Here is a 19,630-nt window from a genome sequence, read left to right on the forward strand (position 1 = left end):
TCATCATCAACACAACAACTCAATCCTCAATCACAACCACAACCACTTTCCAACAAATCACCCACTATCACAATGGAGTCCATCAAGCAAGGTGTCAACTACGTCGCTGAGACTGTTCAGCAGGCTACCGCTGGTGCTTCCAAGGAGGCCAACAAGGAGGTCGCCAAGGACGGCAATGCCCCCATCTCCACCCGGTATGTCGCCTCACCTTCGATCCAAACAACAACATACTAACATCTTCATTAGCCTCAACGCCGCAGGCTCAGCTATCAGCGACAAGGCGGATGAGAAGCAACATGAGGGATCTGCTAACCTCCATAAGGAGGCTGCCAAGCAGTAAAGAATCTGTCGACAGATTGATACTGGAAACAATTTCAACAATCGGCGTTGGGACTAGCGTTGGGACTACATAGGCTGTACAGACCTACACCTAATACAATCAGTCAAACATCAAATAAGGCCAATGAAACACCTGTGAAATCTATATATGCACTCGTGGAAGTTTGTTGTTGCGATTCTCTTTCGATCGGCTGCACTTATCCAGCCCCGCCCTCGATCATGGATACGTGAGCAATACTCACACACAGTTGGACGAAAAGCTTAGAGACGGGAACATATCAACTATTGCAGCTCTCACGCCGAGGGAAAATGAAACACTGCAGTGTTTCCGGCTGCAGTTGAAGTTGGCCATGCTGTAGACGAGTCTAGTCGTTACAACTCGAGGCATTGCCATAACGCGAGTTATATGTATATGCATAAAATCGAAACGACTTATCGCTATAAGATATAACCAAATAAGGTAAAGTGCCTCGGATTATCATTGACGGTGTGATTGATCACTTAGTAAAGAATCTTCTCAACCATCGATCAAATATACCTTCGATCATTCTTGGTGATTAAATTGGTGAACCGAATAGCACACCCGTAGTTAAAGGCGCTACGCTCGTACAGTATCTTGGGCGTTGTATCTATGACTCAGTTGAGGCTGCTGAAACGTATCAGTGTTGACGTTCAGTGTGTGATGAGACCTTTGCGCCGTTCTGCCCGGCGCGACCCCGTATGCGTGGCTCAGTAGCACTAATGACCTGTTGATCGATGATGATAACTTGCAAGCTCCCCTACCAATGTCGACGCCTGGTGAAGATACAACAGCTCGCTCTAGTTCTGGTAAGGGGCTTGCAGCACCAGAAGATAAAAGCCAACCGATCTGGGTGTTAGACGAGTTTTGTATTGAGACGGATCTCCTCCTTTTCCCATTCATCTAGCTTTATTCGCTTATGACTCCCTGCGGAAGGGAACTGAATCGGTTTTGAGTCTGGCGTCTCAAGCTCCCCTTTGGCTTTACTATCGGTTCTCTGCACGCGAAAGAACGACACTTCGCTGATGCGTTCTATGAAGCAGCTACTATGTCATTCAACTCACGCAGCATCAATGGCTGTAACAGTTGGATAACTATCCTGAATGATGATATTAGACGGAATGAATGAAATAGTCAGACTAAGCGGTACTACCTAGGTAGGTATATATGGCAACATCGAGATTAGAACATTTTACTGCCGGCAGACGTACTAGGTTAGTAGTCAGTGGAGTGATGTGGATGTCTCAAGCACTCCAAACGGATGATCTCAGCCTCGAACTCACTACGAAGCTTTGGTGCTGCCCTTTCATTACCCCGTATACTTGGAATTGTGTCTTTTCTGTATTGTTGAAAGCGTCCTAAGTCCCGTATCACATCACTTATAGGGTCATGTCACTCCTTCTCCAAAGGCTCGGCAGTGCCGCATTTCTATACTCAGTTCAAACACATCGCATATCGTGCTCCCAGTTAGCCTTCATATATCGTTTGCAATACAGACATCAACTCAGCACATCATCAAACTCCAAACGTACCCAGGATGGCTCGTGTCCCTGTGTCTCTGAGTTTGCCCAGATTCAAATGGCAGAAAAGGGGTATTTGTCACCCAAGTTCTCCCACTGGTACAAGACAGATAGTAATTGCAAATCAATTTAACAGACAAGCATTCATAATATTCGTTGTACATAGGTAGGCAACAAGCTGCAAAACCGAACCCTGGCATCCTCCTCTTCCACAGTATTGATCGTTGATAGCTTCACGCGCCTCACTCACATCACTCATCGCACCGCTCAGATCATTGCCTACACACTCATCTCTGAGTAGTTGTGCAGAGGAGCTCCATACCGAATGCCTACACGTTAGATCTCTCATGAAAAAGGTTGGTAGGCGGGCAGGCGCCCCTGTCTTAGTAGTAAACACATTCGAGTGGTAAATATGATGTGATCTAGGTACTGAGATTTCACTGCTACCTTAGCGATTTGTTTCTTCGCCTACCTATCCCCCGTGCTCTACTGCCCGCATACCTACTACCTCAGTGAAGTTTAACCCAAGCGACTTAAAGTGCCCATTCTTCAAAGTCTGCCATTTGCTGTGGTGACCGACCATGATGCGTGCCTACCTACCTACCTACACGTTCACTCTCTCTCTTTCCCATTTCAACGTACCGACTTCCCCTGCTTTGACTTTCGACATGGAGCTGCACAACACCGTGAGGCAGGTGCGCACCCAGGGCATGTGAGCATAAATTCGTCTTGTCCCTCGCAAAGCTTTCTCCTATACAACTCTTTCACACCACTTCTCTCAAAGTGCCTCTGATCTGGTTCTGCTCTGCTACCTTTGCCTATCTTACACTCAGGCCTCCTGACTTCTCTTAAGCCGTCGATTCCCCTACTCTGGTCCCAGTCCGCTACCTCTCTAATCCGCGTCTCTGCATCTATCTGAAGGTCACCACTGTAATACATGAGCCCGCTATGCCATCTTCTGAAGACCACCCTCCTCTTCGCCGTCAACCTCGGAGATCGTGCCGCTCAAAAACTGACCCTGTAGATCCAGGCAGGTGGGTGTCAGAAGAAATGTCCCACAAAATTTAGGCTACAGAAATAAAGTAGCCTAAATGCTAGCCTAAGCTGGCATAAGGTGATCAAATCATTTCGTCTCTTATGCTTTTGGCGGTCAGTTCTTATCATACCCTGAGGCCAGGTACAAACAAAGTTATGTCATCTGCTTTCCCAATAGATTGGCGTATTGATGCTCATAAGAATAAGTCTTGATGCTGGCAAAAGTCTTCACGCTTCTCAAGGCCCCGACCCCACGCAGGTTCAGCCGATTCTCAGACAGTCACCAACTACAATCTCCGGGACCGCTCTACCAGCTTCTCACACCGGACACCGCTTCAGCCCGTGCCCGCTGTTAACGTTAGGAAGCCTCTCAAGGGCAGATTTGATGATTCTGACTCTGAAGACGACCCCGAGGGCACCTCCCACGACGATTGAGAATGACTTTGGATCCCTCGATAGCTTGAAAGTACCTGCTCAGGGTCTCACAATTGCACTCACGGGCAGACTCCAACTTCGAGATCCAGAAGCGTGCTGCCAACCTCTCAAACCGAGAATCGATTCAGTCTATCCCTGCTGTGGGCGTTGGCAGATCGTTCGGGGATATGGATGTTGATCGAGACGAAGGGGAAGGTAACCACACTTGTCGTCCATGTCATGATACAAGCTAAGCTATACTGATGCTGAATCTCAGCTGATTGATGACTTCGAACTACTATCTTCAAACGTGAAATCACCACCCAAAACCCCTCTCAACGGCCCTGCGGCGTGGACTTCTCCCATTCAGCTTGTGTCGATTTTTGATTCCAAGTTTCCTCAGATGGTAACTCTCATGCGATGCCTTCTAGACCAAAGATCCCGAAGATCCAACGCTTTGTCCAAGTTCCACAATGGTGCCCTCCCGGCTGTGGTTGGATCTACCCTCTCATACCCCAGTTCGAGGCAAATCGAAATCGATCGGCAGTTGTCCTCTTACTGTATTATCCAAAGCACCATAAATCTGGAAATCCATTAAGTCCGGAACTCTCTTGTTGTACCGATGTCGTCGTCGCGGCAATTGCATCCTGTAAGTTTAATAACCTATGCCCTCTTTCTAGCTTACTAACGTTATTAGACTTCAACAAACATGGAATCAAGTGCATTGCCATGAACTATCGGAAGGAGTGCCGCTGATTTGATGACTATTACTATTGTCCAGGTCTCAGCGGAACAGAAGTCAAAATTTGCGGTATTGCTATAATAGCGGAGGTTCACATTGCACGTAAATGTACAATTAATGTATTCCGCCATTCCGCAGAGAAGGGGAAGGACCAAAAATTTACAAGAAAGAACTCTGAATGTATTTATTACAGCGGCGAACTAGACAAACACTACGAGAGATGTGAGGAGGCGACACTGCGCTATTGATACCCAGCGGACAATAATTATTAGATACTCCAATCAATACAACAAACAATTCCGTCCCCTTGTTTTTTTTTGCATACAACTAACCTAGCAAGAGCGAGTTTTATTGATTGTCACAAGTACCTAGACTCACTGTTTGCGAGCTCGTGCAAATGCGGAACTGTGCAGTTTTCTAAGGGGCTGCCAGTCCGAACTCCAAGGCAACAAGAAAAAATCTGCCTAACCTCCTTCCAGATTATATGTCTCCTTTGCACTTACTCAACCTGGCTGTGTATCATCGAACCCCGCAACTATCTGCTCTCGAAAGCGCATCTTCAGACATGATGCACTCACGCACACAAAAACACGAACCGGCCTACCGGGAGTATTATGTAGGACCTCGTCCTGACGACAAACTACCACCACTCGACTATAGCCAGGTTTACGGATAGTCAATCACCATACATATGCAAAGCTAATGGAGTTAGGATGGGTGCATTCATCTTAACCCCGGGGAACTATACTGCCGATGGCGACACCCCATCACCCGAGATCTATGCAACAATGTAAGAATACACTTCAGTTACTATGCGCACATGAACGAGACCTGACCGACATAGACCCAAAGGTTCTCTGACACTATTTCGCTTGTAGAGCACTATCGGCTTCAACACGGCTGTAAGGTTGCACCTGCATGCCGACTCTTGCTGGATGAGAGAGATGAAGGGTACCAAGAGGCGATCCGTAAGAGTTCTTGTGAGAATTAGCTATCCCTGCGAAGCTAACATATTGTTTGACCAGAATGGTACTCGAACGTGATGCGGGGGCGAATGTCGTCAATGTCTCCGCCATCAGACGAACCGGATTGTCAGAACGCCAGCTTCGACGACGCTCAGACCAAAGTCGAAACCACGAAGCAAACTCCTGGTGAGCTTCAAGCTCGATCCAGAGGCGTTCCTGGACAGAGACAGCAACACAAAGTTAGTTTGAATGGGACGAAACGAAGGGAAACTAACACTATCTATGTAGGCCCCAACGTTTCAAACCGCAGACTCAAATGGAGAAGGAAAGAAGCTCCCAGAATTGAAGATTGAGGATCTACCGTTGAGACCCAATGAAGTCTGGGACCGCTCTAGTGCGATAAATCTCTGCACGTTGTTCAACCAGCACCAAGCGAGCATGCCCTCACGCGTTCGCCTCAAGTTACTCCATCTACTCAAAACTGGCCAATTCAAACATAATGACCAGTCGATATGCAGCCCACTCAAGCACCAACTCAGCCTACAGATGTATGACGAGGATGCTGGAGAGCCGAAATGGATCAATGCCACTTACGAAAGGTGGTTTATCCTAGTTGGTATCTACGGGTACGCTACGCTTAGAAGCAAGGCCAGCGGCCTTTGGAAAGCTGTAATAATGCGCTATGGTGAGCGCCTTGACACTGAATTGGCGTTTAAGAAGTCACCAGACGAGACCGGAAGTCTTTTGCGCCCCTTTCTTTCACAGCTGGGCGAGGAAGTGTCTATGTGGACTCCCACGATTCAACAACATGGATACATGCTACGGCAGCATGAGCAAATCATACGAACACAGTCCGCCATGATCCAACAGCTTCGAGAGGCAAATTCTAACCAGCAGAAGCAGATCGATCAACTGAAGGCAATTGTGGGGGTTCAGGTCCATACACGCCCCCAGGGAAACATGACAGGCAGGGACAATAACATCAACCGGGACGGTGGGGCATCCAATGCAGATATTGGCAGCGATGAGAGCTCGCCCCAACAATCTAAGATACCGAGCAAGCGAGCCCGTCACATTTGGGAGGCAGGGAGGACGTCAGAGTAAGGATAGTGGTTTACATCTCTCGAGGTCATCTGGAAACCAGAAAGACCATACAATGGATGAATATACGGCCTCTGTCAGCCTTCGACAGCGAAACAAATTGCAGAGCTAGTGACGCTTCAACCAAAACGATACCATGTTATGATATGCCAGTACATGAGCCGCAAATATAGAAGACCACATGAGACGAACGCAAATGTAATGACCATCGTGAGCTGCCTGCAGCAGTCATGAATACTACTTACAAACCTTTTTTCTATAAAGCGTAATTGGTTTAGTGGTAAAATTCTCCGTTGCCATCGGGGAGCCCTGGGTTCGATTCCCAGATTACGCAAGGTCATTTACTTTTGCTCTTTTTGCTGTGGATGTGAATCCAATCGAACAGCAGCTCATGTTGGGCTGGTTGTAAGTGTTACGGTATACCTCGCCTAGGACGTTGAAATAAACATGTAAAGTCACAAGAAATAGGGAACCAAAACCCGGCCCCTAAAGCAAACTCAATGGCTTCTTTTGAGAACAACCGCCATGGGAACGTCACCCCAGGATTAAGAGAAAATCTTAGACTATCTATACTGATATTCACTAAGGCTTGGAACCAGGAAACTTCAAGATAGTTAGTATGGATCGCACGGAGAAAATAACGTCAACAAAGGAACTCACGCGAATGTAGGTTCAGATTGTTGTTGTCCATAACCGTGTAGCAAGACCAGTTAGAGTAGTGCTTGGTCCATACGTATATTAACGTACATACACACACACAAAAGCAGCGTGGTGATATAGTTTGGTGCAGCGCCCCCAAAACTCCGGTGGGGAATTGGAGATGCATGCATCAGTGTTCCTATGGATGCTGTCATTGGATTATCAACAATACCCGACTGGAGGACTTGCATTACTCCGGCGGGGAAGTGACGGCTTCAAAGATGGGGGTTTGTGGTTCATCGATCCAAGTATTTATCCCATACTATATATGCATTGTCGACTCAAGTGAAGCATAGCATTTGAGCATAGACACAGTCACTTCTTTGTTGGTGTACCCCTAATTCTGAAAAGGTATTATCATCATGTTTTTTGACGACAAAACCCGACTTCGTTACAGATACGATGCCGAGGAGCTCTGGATTGAACCATGGGGCCCCAATGCATTCCGAGTGAGAGCCACCAAGTCCGCAAAGATGCCACAACAGGACTGGGCCCTCCAACAGCTCAAGGAGATAACACCCAAGATCTCAATCTCAGATGATTCTGCAACAATCACTAACGGCAACATCAAAGCCCGCATCTCCCGGCTTGGGAAGCTGATCATCGAGACTGTAGATGGCAATGTCTTGCTCGAAGAATACTGCCGCAACAGACGAGATCTCATCGATCCAAAGTGCAGTGCTCTTGAGGTCGAGGCTCGTGAGTTCAAGGGTATTCTTGGAACTGAAAACTACCACTTAACCATGCGGCTTGAGAGTGTTAGTCCCAATGAAAAGATATTCGGAATGGGCCAGTATCAGCAGCCGTGGCTTGACTTGAAGGGCATGGATCTTGAACTGGCCCATCGCAATTCCCAAGCAAGTGTCCCATTTGCTGTGTCATCACTTGGATACGGACTCTTGTGGAATAATCCAGCCATTGGAAGAGCTGTCTTTGGCAAGAATATCATGTCATTTGAAGCCTTCTCAACTCAAGTTCTTGACTATTGGATCGTTGCAGGAGATTCACCCGCCCAAATTGTGGAAGCCTATGCAGACGCTACTGGGAAAGTGCCCCTTATGCCCGAGTATGGGCTTGGCTTTTGGCAGTGTAAGCTGCGATATCAAACGCAGGAGGAGCTCCTCGAGGTTGCTAGGGAGTACAAGCGGCGGGAGATTCCGATTGACCTTATCGTGATTGATTTCTTCCACTGGCCTAAGCAGGGTGAATGGAAGTTTGACTTGGAGTACTGGCCTGATCCTGGTAAGTCTCCTCCAGACGTACACAGAAACAGTAATAACTGTATACAGATGCGATGATGAAGGAGCTCAAAGATCTTGGGATTGAGCTCATGATTTCTATTTGGCCGACTGTTGATAAAACCTCGGAAAATTATGAGTATATGGTAGAACATGGTTACTTGATCCGTGTCGATCGAGGTGTTCGCATCGGACTTGACTTCCAGGGGCAAACTGTTCATATCGATACCACCAATCCAGACGCCAGAAAGTACCTATGGGAAACCGTTAAGATGAACTACTATACCAAAGGCATCAAGACATTCTGGCTAGACGAGGCAGAGCCAGAGTACGCAGCATATGACTTCGAGAATTATCGGTACTTCCAAGGCTCAAATGGATCAATTGGAAATATATACCCCGTTGAATACGCCCGAGCTTTCTATGAGGGCCAGGAGGCAGAAGGACAGCAGAACATTGTCAACCTTCTCCGTTGTGCTTGGGCAGGTAGCCAGAAGTATGGCGCCCTTGTATGGAGTGGTGATATTGCATCGTCATGGGGTAGCTTCCGCAATCAGATATGCGCCGGTCTAAACATGGGTCTGTCCGGGCTGCCCTGGTGGACAACAGATATTGGAGGCTTCCACGGAGGCGATCCTGATGACGAGAGCTTCCGAGAGCTCTTCGTGCGATGGTTTCAGTGGGGTACATTCTGCCCCGTGATGAGGCTGCATGGCGACCGTGAACCTCGCCAACCACAACACGGAACAACGGGTGGAGCGACTTGCTGCAGTGGTGCTCCCAACGAGGTCTGGTCCTACGGTCCCGAGGTTTACGACATCTGTGTGAAATACATCAAGATGCGTGAAGAACTTCGACCATATACCCGAAAACTTATGAAGGAAGCCCACGAGAAGGGAACACCAATCATGAGACCCCTTTTCTACGAGTTCCCAAGCGACGATAAATGCTGGAGTATTTCGACTCAGTACATGTATGGCGACAAATACCTTGTATGCCCCATCCTCAAGCCAGGTCAGACCAACATCGAGGTATATCTCCCTCAACTTCCGCAGGGTGAGAAGTGGTCTTCATTCGATGGTGAATCGTCTCATGATTCGGGCAAAACTGCTGCGGTGGACAGTCCTTTGACGAAGATGCCGGTCTTTGTAAGGGGCGGATAACTTTCTCCTTGTACTCAAGATTCTGGTGACCAATTGTGATAACTAGATGTGTTAAGGATGAGATAGATGGGTTGATAGACAATTTGAACATGTCGCCTTCTGCTGCTATCTCACTTTATTTTGAGCTGGTAGCATCTGAAAGGTTCGTCAAGCTTTGAGAAAAAGATATCTCTATCCCCCACGCATTCTGTTTGGTCTGCGTGTATGATAAAAGCCTCACACCTTCCTTCAGAATCCTTGACGGGGCACCAGAGCTGCAAATATTGCCAACTCGCTGCATGTAACCCTGCATCTTATGTCCAACGCGGATAAACGTCTGAACAATTTCGTCGTCGCAAGGACGATCTAAATGAATGAATTTCGGTTCTGGCTCTTCTTCATCGTCGTACTCTGTTGGGGCCCCTGCGTCATCAGAGCTACGTGGGACTTGGTTCGTGGGATTTTGTCTTGAATTTGGTCCGTCGTGGTTCTGTAGAAATCCCGAATCTGTCGGTTGTGTAGCGAAAACGCTGTAAGCCCAGATCAACAGCGTGGCGAGGTAAATGGCATGAGGCTCCATGAAGCCGTTCCTACTGTATCGCCGAACATGCCATATCAAGGCTCCAGCATGGACAATAGATAGCCTAGCCTTATACTGGTCAACATTCGCCCAAAGATGAAGGTGCTTGCATGCTTCCAAGTACTCCGCCGTGTCCCGTGTTTCATTGCTATCCCTAAACAATGCCGCCGATGTAGCAACAGTCTGCAGATGCTTGCAAGGCGCTAAGAGATATAACCGGGAAAGGTGAAGAAGAAGGATAGTCGGGTGCTCTGAACCGCCAGCGTTAGCAGCCTTCCCATTTGCTTTCCAGTGTAAGATATCAAGGCAATCACAGGCACTGTTTCTCCATCGTGTTATTATGTCAACGTTAGGAGGCCAGGATTCGGCCACAGTAACCGATTCTGGACAGGGTTCGACATTGGCAACTGGAGTCCATCTCGATAAAGGAGTCTGGTATTGGTAGGCAGCTTCCTTGGTCCTCTGGCAGACGGCATAAATCATCACAACATTCCCGAATTCGGTCAAGTTGCTTGGTTGTTGCTTTTTCATGTAGAGGAGGTGAAGCGCCTCAAGTACTGTTGCTGTTCCAACATTGTAAAGTCAGTGCCAAAAATTGATGAATATCTGATAACCCTCGGGACTAACCTTGGCGACTGCTATAATCAAGCATTCCCTCCAAGGTCGGCTGGTCCCATATCTCATCTTGACATGGGAGTACCGTCTGGACCTCATGGAGCTGCAAAAGATATTGACAGTCAAACTCGTACGCGATGATAGAGTCAAGGATCTCTGCACGTTAGAAAAAGGAAAAATGGCCGGCGTGTATGATCACTCACCCACAATATCAGTCCTGTTCGTAACTCAGATTGAGCTTTCAACCATGCTGCGATAAATGAGGTGTCATTGACGGCGCCAATATCTATCTGGGGCGGGGTCCGAGACAAGAGCCTCATCCTTCTGCACTCCTCAACAAGAATGGATCTTTGGCTCAGCGCACGTTCTATCAAATTCTTCTGACCACTATGTATCTGATAGATCAAGTTTAGTATCATGGCTTGGAGTGTTGTCAAGTCGAGTTGCGGTTGTGACTTGAGAGTACCTGGTGTCCAGGTGTCGCGGCTGTTCTGATTACTTCCCCTAGACCTCACGTCGAGTTTATGCTCCAAGATTGTTTCCAATAGCCTGGACATCGAGGTCGACCACGTACCGCCCAAGTACTTCGCCCCAATAGTTGATACGGCTAGAAGCAGGAGCCAGTTTCCCGTGTCTTGCCATATCGAGGCACTCTTTCTCAGAAAGGGATATGTGTCATGGAAGTTCTTGTAATATAGTCGCACAAAGCATCTGATGTGCCCTAATGGGGGAATCAAGGTAGCTGTTGAGTTTAGGCCATGATTCTCGATATGCTCGCCAGCAGACAAAACCAATGTAGAGTAAAGATCTTCTGACACGTGAACGGAAGCCGAGATCATTTGACCATCTTCATCAATTAAATCCTGGGCACCATTGATAGATGCGGCTTCTGTCATGGTAGAGCCACGACATTGTTCCATGTGCCGGCCCAGCACTTTCCCACGAAATGGTGCTCTTGCCATAGTTCCTTCAACATACAGCGCACCATCGGTTGATTTTGAGGCATTGGAGCTGCGAATGCTGCCCGCCCGGCTGTGAAGAGGGCTTGTGGTGGTAACTGAGCTAGGTGTATGGTCCGGTATGGGGGCTACCTTCGCTATATTAGTCTCACTTATGTCACCGCAATCGGTTGAAGGCACAGGTGCATAGGAATTAGACCTGGTGATTCCGGAAGGGAACGTGAATGGCATAGATCCAAGGCCATCGGGTATGATTGATAACTGGCTCTCCCACATCGAAAGATATTGGCTATCACTTAGCCAGTTGATGTTGGACGTTCCCAAAGCTGGTTCGACAGTAGTTCTGTCGATGGCGAGGCCGCCCACGTCGTTAATCTGAAAGATAGATCCGGGCAGGGAGGCGGTAGTCATTAGACCCTCACTTGATGCCATCGCAATGGACTGATGCTCGTCGGTAACCCAGCCGATACCGACACCACTACCGATTGCATTGTTCTCCATAACCGCAGAGGTCTCTTCTGTTGTTGCTACCAAGGCTCCAATCTCATCATGAGCTTCGTTATCTCCATTCGGACTTTCTGGAGTGGATGTTGTGGGAGATTGTAAGTTTGTGATGCCTTGTTGAGTCATTGAACGAGTCTTTCGTCTCCTGAAATTTGGATAGATACATTCCAAACTCCTCTCTTTACATCTTCCACATGGGAGTTCTCTTGAGCAGCGAATGCGGCCCGCGGCACATTCTTTACATGCTCTAGCTGATACTGTATTGCGAATGGTTGCAGTTGAACTGTGTGTTACCTGATGTCTCTGTAACACATCTTGTCGCGAAAAAGACTTGTTGCATTGACTGCAGCTATATGGCTTCTCGCGTGTATGGGCTCTTATATGCCGTGTCAAGTGCTCCTGTCGTCCAAATGTCCTGGGGCAGAACTGGCATGAGAACTGTGCATGCTCGTCTTGAGAGGCAGGCATCGCAACGGTGAGTGCTGTAAGCTTGCACACCTCCGGTAGCAATTATCGAGTGAGTGGCTGGATGATGTTTACACTGAGGCGTCTCTGGATGTTCCAAATTGATGGGTTGAAGTTTGGTCATCTGCGGGGTCGTCGCTCTTTCCATCTTGAGTCGGCACTTTTGCTAGGTACCGAACGATCAAAGCGCAACATCGATCGTTCCTTCCCATCCAGGTTCTTGACAACTAATGTACCCAAAACTTCCAGAGACATGAACTTCTGAGTCAAGTCTTGATTCATCTGCCAGAAATCACCTTCACTCCACACAATAACATTCCACTACCGACTGTATCATGTTTGCATTGCATCCCCTTCAACATCACAAAGGAAGCAAAAAATAACATCAAAGTTCATCATGTCTTTGGTGGGTGAATTATGAGCCCATCCCCCACCGGAGGGAATATAGAACAACTTGCTCCGGTGGGGATTAAACTGCTACAAACATCCATCTCCACACGCATACCCCAGATTCTCAGAACAAGCGACAAGGATAATGAGCTTTAGAATGCCTTGGCTTTCTTTCCCCAGATTCTTCTCCACAAACCCCGGGTCCCTTGGATATGTACAGTACCATGGGACAAAGGTTCATAGCACATCAAGACAACAGGGATGACCTGACAGTCAACATGGGTATATATAGCCAGGGGCGCTGTTATCTCTAGCAGATCATTAAGGTAATGCGGTATCTCAGTGCTCTTGAAGTATCAAGTCTCTTTGCATCATTCGACCATATTCGCCATGGCTGCTCTTTCGGACGACAAGGTCGCCATTAGTGAAGATGACCACGCCCCAGCTTCTGGTACTGCCAAAGATACATCATTTGCAAAGCTGGCTGCGGAAGAGGAGCACAGTCTCACATTAGTCCAAGCTATTCGAAAGTATCCCAAGGCTGTCTTGTGGTCGGTTCTTCTTTCGACCTCAATCACCATGGAAGGCTACGATATTGTCCTAATAACATCGTTTTTTGCCCAACCTGCCTTCCGACAGCATTATGGGAGCTATCAACCTTCAACTGATACCTGGCAGATCACAGCTTCCTGGCAGAACGCTCTGAGCAACGCTGTCAGCGTTGGAACCATCATCGGCGCCTTTGCTAATGGCTATTTTACGCACAAACTTGGGTATCGCAAAGTACTTCTCGCCTCCTTAATAGCTATCTGTGGCTGCATCTTCATTTCCTTCTTCTCGCCCAATCTCCCTGTCCTTCTCGTTGGGCAGTTCCTGTGTGGCATTCCGTGGGGAGTATTCGCTACGATGGCCCCTGCGTATGCTTCCGAAGTTTGCCCAATGGCATTAAGAGGGTATCTGACCGTTTATGTCAACCTCTGCTGGGCTATCGGTCAACTGATTTCGGCTGGTGTACAAGCCGGATTCTCGAGCAAGACTGGGCAATGGTCGTATCGCGTACCTTTTGCGATCCAGTGGGCTTGGCCGATTCCCTTGTTCATAGTTCTTTACTTCGCACCCGAGTCGCCATGGTACTATGTCCGCATCGGTGCCTATCAAGAAGCCGAAAGATCAATCGGACGACTGAGTTCTTCTACTGAACCAGGACATGCCAAACAAGCAGTCGCTATGATGATCCATACCGATGAGATCGAGAAATCGATCGACCAAGGCACTTCATATATGGACTGCTTCCGTGGAATCGACAGACGCAGAACCGAGATCGCATGCATGGCTTTTGCCGCTCAACCTTTTTGCGGATCAGCCATGGCTGGAACACCCACATACTTCTTTGTGCAAGCTGGACTTCCAGAGTCAATATCTTTCAGAATGTCTGTCGGTGGTCTGGGTATTGCTTCTGTGGGCACAGTCGTATCATGGTGGTTGCTGGCCCCCTTTGGTAGGCGTACGCTATACTTATGGGGGCTTGGGTTGCTCACTGCGGTGTTAATGACTGTGGGTTTCATCAGCATCGGTGCAGGGGACTCAAAAAGTAGTAATTATGCCCAAGCCAGCATGATGCTCATTTGGCTAGGCGTATACTACATGACCGTTGGGCCAATCTGTTATGCGGTTATAAGTGAAGTGAGTGCTACTCGCTTGCGATCAAAGACGGTCTGTGTTAGTCGAATCGCTTACTACATTGCCCAAATCATTTGCAATGTTGTCAACCCTTATATGCTAAACCCAACTGCCGGAAATTGGAAAGGAAAGACTGCATTCTTTTGGGGGGGCTGCTCCTTCTTCTTCTTCATTTGGACATTTTTCAGGCTCCCTGAAACCAAGAACAAGACCTTTGAAGAGCTCGACATTCTCTTTGCCCATCACGTCAAGACTCGCGAGTTTTCACGGTACAAGGTCGATGCATATGCCGAGCACGAGAATACATTTACTATCAGAGACGGCACACGCCCGTGATGAGTTCTCAGATTCATTTCCTAGAATAGTACAGGGGAACCCAAACGGAGCAGATCAGTTTAAAGCAATACTTCCTTTTTTATAGCTATCCGTACGTTGTTTCGCGTTTTCTTTTTCATGCCTATTGGCTGGATGCCCCAATGCTCACTTCGCAGGGCTATAGAACTACATAAAAGTATAATAAACAACTGATGCTATTCTTGAAAATGAGACTAAGTACATGTATCCTCCGTCTCTGGCATACTTTCAGTCATAGAGACGCTGGTATCCGTATGTCTCACAGTCCTGGAGTGCATTGTTAAGTGCAGGTCAGCCAAGCACTATTCCAGGTGGCAGATTTGCCGAGAGGAAGGTAGCTGACTTGAAGATTTATGGTACAAGACCAATGCAGAACAGTAACAATACTTAGTGTATAATAACTTTGGAAAACTTTGTGTTTTTTGGAAACCGACTAGACTACCTGGAAGAAGAATACCTATTGATAAGTTGCGTTGCTTGGCGGTTCAGCCACGAGGGATCGTACTAACTAGGCGGCTCAGTATTAGCCCGAGCACGTGGGATGCCAAGCTGCGAACAGGGTCTTTTTGAATGATTCCAAAACATGCATGTCAGATCGACTTGTAAAATACGCCACGTTGGAGGGAAGTCCCTTCCGAGCGCCGAACAAGTCTAGTTTTGTCGGTTGAACGGATAAGTCCGAGGCTGACTGGATTTCAATTGCATTTGCGTCAACAGATTACTTTAACGGTTATCGGACGATTTAAAAACTTTTTGAGGAACCGTTGAGATCCATAACAAGATCGATCCATGTCTGGGTAGTTTGACAGTGGGCTTGACCCATTGGGAAGTACAGGCGATAATGATTGGTCAGCGGAGTTGGTGGAATCACGCCGTGGCAAAGTCCGAATCTTGTCTAAATCCGGGGGCGGAGAAGCATGGTCGGGGATAAGTCAATAATGCAGCATTGTATTGAGGTGCACTACTGTACAGAGTACAACAGGGCGCTATTGATAGTCATAGCTGGTTAAATCTGAGGTCATTGAGGCTGTTAGCTGGGAGCCAAAGACTCAAGTTATGATGCACTTGCGAAAAATACAACAGAACTGGGGCTGGTATAAGGTGGTGGATTGATTGCGATTGAGCAGTCAACCTATGACAACAGATGAACGACATTCCGCAACAGCTTGATATGGATTAGGGTCTGGCAGGATCCGAAAAGAGGATAAGAATTGATTGTAAGAGGAAGCCTCGGAGATTCGAGCGAGTACTGTACAACTTCGAAGGGCGTGGATGTCAATTGATGGAAGTTATGTGCCGAAAAGAGGCGGGTATAAGCCGGGGCATCATGATGTACCTATGGTACCTAGGTATCTGTTTTCAGTTCTATGAGTCAGACGGTAAATGAAAAGAAAGACGAAACAGAAAAATGACATGCTCATCTCGTTCTGGCATGTCCTATCCTATAATAATATGAACTTGTACGGATACGTACTGTAAGTCAGATGTTTGATCTTAGTGCCAGGATCTCGAGGAACCGGTAGCCCCGGCTGACAAATGCAACTTCGATGCTATTCACACTGTCGGGAGTTGATCAAGTTGTACCAGCCTCCCTGGGTCCCACCCAGCATAATTCCTGTTCAGGGCCTAGTGAGCTGATGGGAGAAGCAGCTAGAAGGAATATTTGTGACTCAGGCAGCAAATTTTCAGGACCAAAGGTCCGCATTGGACCCCTGGTACGCGTTAATACAGTGTTTTACAGTGTTGTTCCAAGTCCAAACGCCCGCTCAGCTGCCAGCCTGCCCCCGCTCTCATGGGTGATGGGTAGGTACTAACTTGGGTGCTCATGCCGCCTGGCGGGCAGTTCATCTTTCCTCCCATCCATTCCATCCATCACTCAAATCATCCTTGGCTCCGCCTGACCAGACTGACACCAGCCAGCCAGCGGCCAATTTCATCATCCATCTTACATACTTTCCATCCTGGTTGATATCTTGATAGCCTCAGTTCCTTGTTCCTGAATCCAATCCGAAAATTCTTTGCCTCGTCTCTTATACTATACACCGCACTTGACTTTGACCGATACATGCAACAATCATAACCCATTATAAAGCCCCGCTCCTCTAGGTCCTGGTCAGGTCCCCGACGTCGCCGCTACACGCGCTCAGGCTCTTTGCCCCCCTCCTGCGTGAGCCTGGACTGGCAGAGAGCTTGGATTTTGATATCCAACCCAGTGTCCTTGCACTTACTTCTCCCGATTCCAAATAATTCCCCCATCCCTCGCGATACCCTTCGACGACTCCAACATCACTCGCGATGGCTTCTACCGGCACTGGAGGCAGTTTGCCACCCAACTTCCTCTTGACCCCGCAACAGCAGAACCTTCTCTTCGCTGCTCTCAACTCCAATAAGCAGCAGCTTTCTGGTTCTTCTACGAACAACGCTGTCTCTATCTCGCCCAATTCTTTCCGCAATTCCGCAGGCCAACAAAAGCCAGCCCAGGCTTCAACTTTCCAGGAGAGTCCCTTCCTCGACAATTATGACTACGATTTCGGCGACTCTGGCTTTGACTTCTCTTTTGCCAGCGAGGATCAGTCAACCATGATGAGGGACCTTCCTGATGCTGCCGCCGATTCCACAAACAACGCTGCCTCTGTAGCGTTGTCTGACTCTCCAGAGACCGAGACTCCCGAGAAGCGCAGCTACCCAGAAGATGAGGACGACGAAGATAGCCCAGGTCAAGAGCATAAGCGGCGCGAGAGCACCGACAAGGTTCCCAAGAAACCTGGTCGTAAACCTCTTACATCCGAGCCTAGTTCGGTATGTCTGTCTCAGTTGTTAGTGTTGACCACACTTACTAATTCATGAATAGAAACGTAAGGCTCAAAACCGAGCTGCTCAACGTGCTTTCAGAGAACGCAAGGAAAAGCACCTGAAGGACCTTGAGACCAAAGTTGAGGAGTTGGAAAAGGCTTCGCAAGCTGCTAATCATGAAAATGGCATGCTGCGAGCACAAGTTGACCGCATGACGGCTGAACTCAACCAATATAAACAAAAGGTTACTCTCATGTCAACTGCCAAGGCTTTGCCTCGAGAAAAGGTCCCCTTTGGTAGTGCTGCAGTTAGCAACCTTGGCGATGTTAACTTCCAATTCGAGTTCCCCAAGTTCGGAATGCTTCCAGGCCCGCCTACCAACAAGACCCAGGGATCGTCACCTACAAGCCCGGACCAGCAGAAGGCAGCATACCCGAGCTCTTCCAACAACTTAAACAACAACGCACAATCGGCACAGCAATTCAAGGATGACTTGGCCAAGTTCTCGGGAGTTTTCAGCCCTTCCATGTCAAGCTCTGCCACTAATCCTTCCCGTGCGAGCGTTGACTCTGCAAACTACAGTGTCAACGGCGCTTCAAGCTCCCCATCTGCTTCATCACATTCGAACACTGGTCCTAGCTCTTCTTGCGGCACGTCGCCTGAACCTTTCAACCAATCGCCTATGGGTTTCAAACCTGTTGATACAATGACTACCATTGGCGAGGAACAGACCAACCAGAACAATGCCGGTCAATTCGGCAATATCGACCTCAGCAGCACCAACTTCGACTGGCTTTCCCAACAGAATGGTGGTCAATTTGATCCCCAACTTTTTGGCGATTACCGTGAGCCTCAAGAAAACGTCCTCTCAAACCCATCGTTCGATGACTTCTTCAATGATGCTCTTGATAGCGATTTCTTCACCCCTTATAACATGGCGCCAAACAGCCCCAGTGCTCAGATGAACAACCAACATAAGAAGGCATCCAACCTGATCGATCAGATCGATGCTCAGAAGGAGTCTTGCGACGATGAGCCTCTCAAGAAGCAGAACATGAACTGCAATCAACTTTGGTACGGAGCACTTCCCAAAATTCAGGAAAGCACGCGATCTAACTTTGATATTAGGGAGAAATTACAAGCTTGCCCCAAGGCGCAGAATGGCGAGTTCGATCTGGACGGCCTTTGCTCCGAACTCACCAAGAAGGCCAAATGCTCTGGTACGGGGCCCGTGGTGGCCGAAACCGACTTCGACACCATCCTTCAAAAGTACATGGGTAAAGATGTCTCCAGCAGTTGTGTTGCCGAGAAGCTGGGTGTGGAAATTCAATCCAAGCAGCCCAACCAGGAGAAGCACCTCGGTCTATCGGCTTGAGCCCGAGACTACCAACAAGATCCGGCTGTACATTATAAACCTTGGCGACATACCCAGCAAGCAGCTACACAATGATTACGGCGTTTACAACAGAAAGGATGGAATCGGAAAACCCAGGGATTCCGGCGCTTGATTTGTCACCATCAGAGATGGGATTGGAATGCATGGAAAGGAGAAAGGGATTATCTAAGGGCATATTGATGTATCATGCCTACAATTATCGGCTTCTAAGCTCGAGCTTTGAGATTTTTAAGGTTTTGACTTGAGATTTGCTTTGCAGATGTCTTTGCTGTTATGAATAATTATGACTTGATTCTGGCTTCAGTTGTTAAGGTTATCTGATCGATTGAGTATGAATGCGTGCTGGGAAAATGCACATGATAAGGACAATTTATATTTCTATCCTTGACGAAATTTTATGACCTGATAAGTTAGCCACGAGCTCCTTGTGCAGTAATTCACCCTTCCTATGAGTAAAGAGTCTGAGAGGAACAGGAACAATGCTGATCATGGGATGCAACAATGATGTGCTTCTGATCATGGCATCTTAGTCATCAGGTGGGGCGCTGTGTTCGCGACAAGGAAGCTATGTTCATCTTCAACGCAACCAACAAGTAAATTTAGTGCAGTCTATTCAATACATCAATCTCAAATCGTCGATAAGCTCCGTCGGATCATAATATTGCTGGCATCATTCCAAA

General features: G+C 47.9%; 6 protein-coding genes across 6 annotated transcripts; 5 read left to right on the forward strand and 1 right to left on the reverse strand.

Annotated features, from left to right (window-relative positions):
- Positions 1-72: 72 nt before the first annotated feature.
- Positions 73-340, forward strand: FIESC28_07057 (uncharacterized protein; the record flags this gene model as incomplete). Its single annotated transcript, XM_031161199.1, has 2 exons — positions 73-194; positions 247-340. The coding sequence occupies 2 exons, from the start codon at positions 73-75 to the stop codon at positions 338-340; spliced, it is 216 nt and encodes a 71-aa protein (XP_031014745.1).
- Positions 341-5,111: 4,771 nt separating this feature from the next.
- Positions 5,112-6,138, forward strand: FIESC28_07058 (uncharacterized protein; the record flags this gene model as incomplete). Its single annotated transcript, XM_031161200.1, has 2 exons — positions 5,112-5,273; positions 5,323-6,138. 2 exons carry the CDS (start codon positions 5,112-5,114, stop codon positions 6,136-6,138), a joined length of 978 nt encoding a protein of 325 aa, XP_031014746.1.
- Positions 6,139-7,196: 1,058 nt separating this feature from the next.
- Positions 7,197-9,235, forward strand: FIESC28_07059 (uncharacterized protein; the record flags this gene model as incomplete). Its single annotated transcript, XM_031161201.1, has 2 exons — positions 7,197-8,076; positions 8,124-9,235. The coding sequence occupies 2 exons, from the start codon at positions 7,197-7,199 to the stop codon at positions 9,233-9,235; spliced, it is 1,992 nt and encodes a 663-aa protein (XP_031014747.1).
- A 115-nt stretch (positions 9,236-9,350) lies between these two features.
- FIESC28_07060 (uncharacterized protein) lies at positions 9,351-11,998 on the reverse strand (the record flags this gene model as incomplete). Its single annotated transcript, XM_031161202.1, has 4 exons — positions 9,351-10,357; positions 10,422-10,565; positions 10,984-11,466; positions 11,521-11,998. 4 exons carry the CDS (start codon positions 11,996-11,998, stop codon positions 9,351-9,353), a joined length of 2,112 nt encoding a protein of 703 aa, XP_031014748.1.
- Positions 11,999-13,117: 1,119 nt separating this feature from the next.
- Positions 13,118-14,743, forward strand: FIESC28_07061 (uncharacterized protein; the record flags this gene model as incomplete). The annotated part of the gene is made up of 1 exon (XM_031161203.1): positions 13,118-14,743. One exon carries the CDS (start codon positions 13,118-13,120, stop codon positions 14,741-14,743), a length of 1,626 nt encoding a protein of 541 aa, XP_031014749.1.
- A 2,313-nt stretch (positions 14,744-17,056) lies between these two features.
- On the forward strand, positions 17,057-18,929 carry FIESC28_07062 (uncharacterized protein; the record flags this gene model as incomplete). The annotated part of the gene is made up of 2 exons (XM_031161204.1): positions 17,057-17,560; positions 17,613-18,929. 2 exons carry the CDS (start codon positions 17,057-17,059, stop codon positions 18,927-18,929), a joined length of 1,821 nt encoding a protein of 606 aa, XP_031014750.1.
- Positions 18,930-19,630: the final 701 nt, after the last annotated feature.

This window comes from Fusarium coffeatum (genome assembly GCF_003316985.1).
Source record: "Fusarium coffeatum strain FIESC_28 chromosome Unknown BRIP53273_contig_152, whole genome shotgun sequence".
NCBI classification, from domain to species: Eukaryota; Fungi; Ascomycota; class Sordariomycetes; order Hypocreales; family Nectriaceae; genus Fusarium; species Fusarium coffeatum.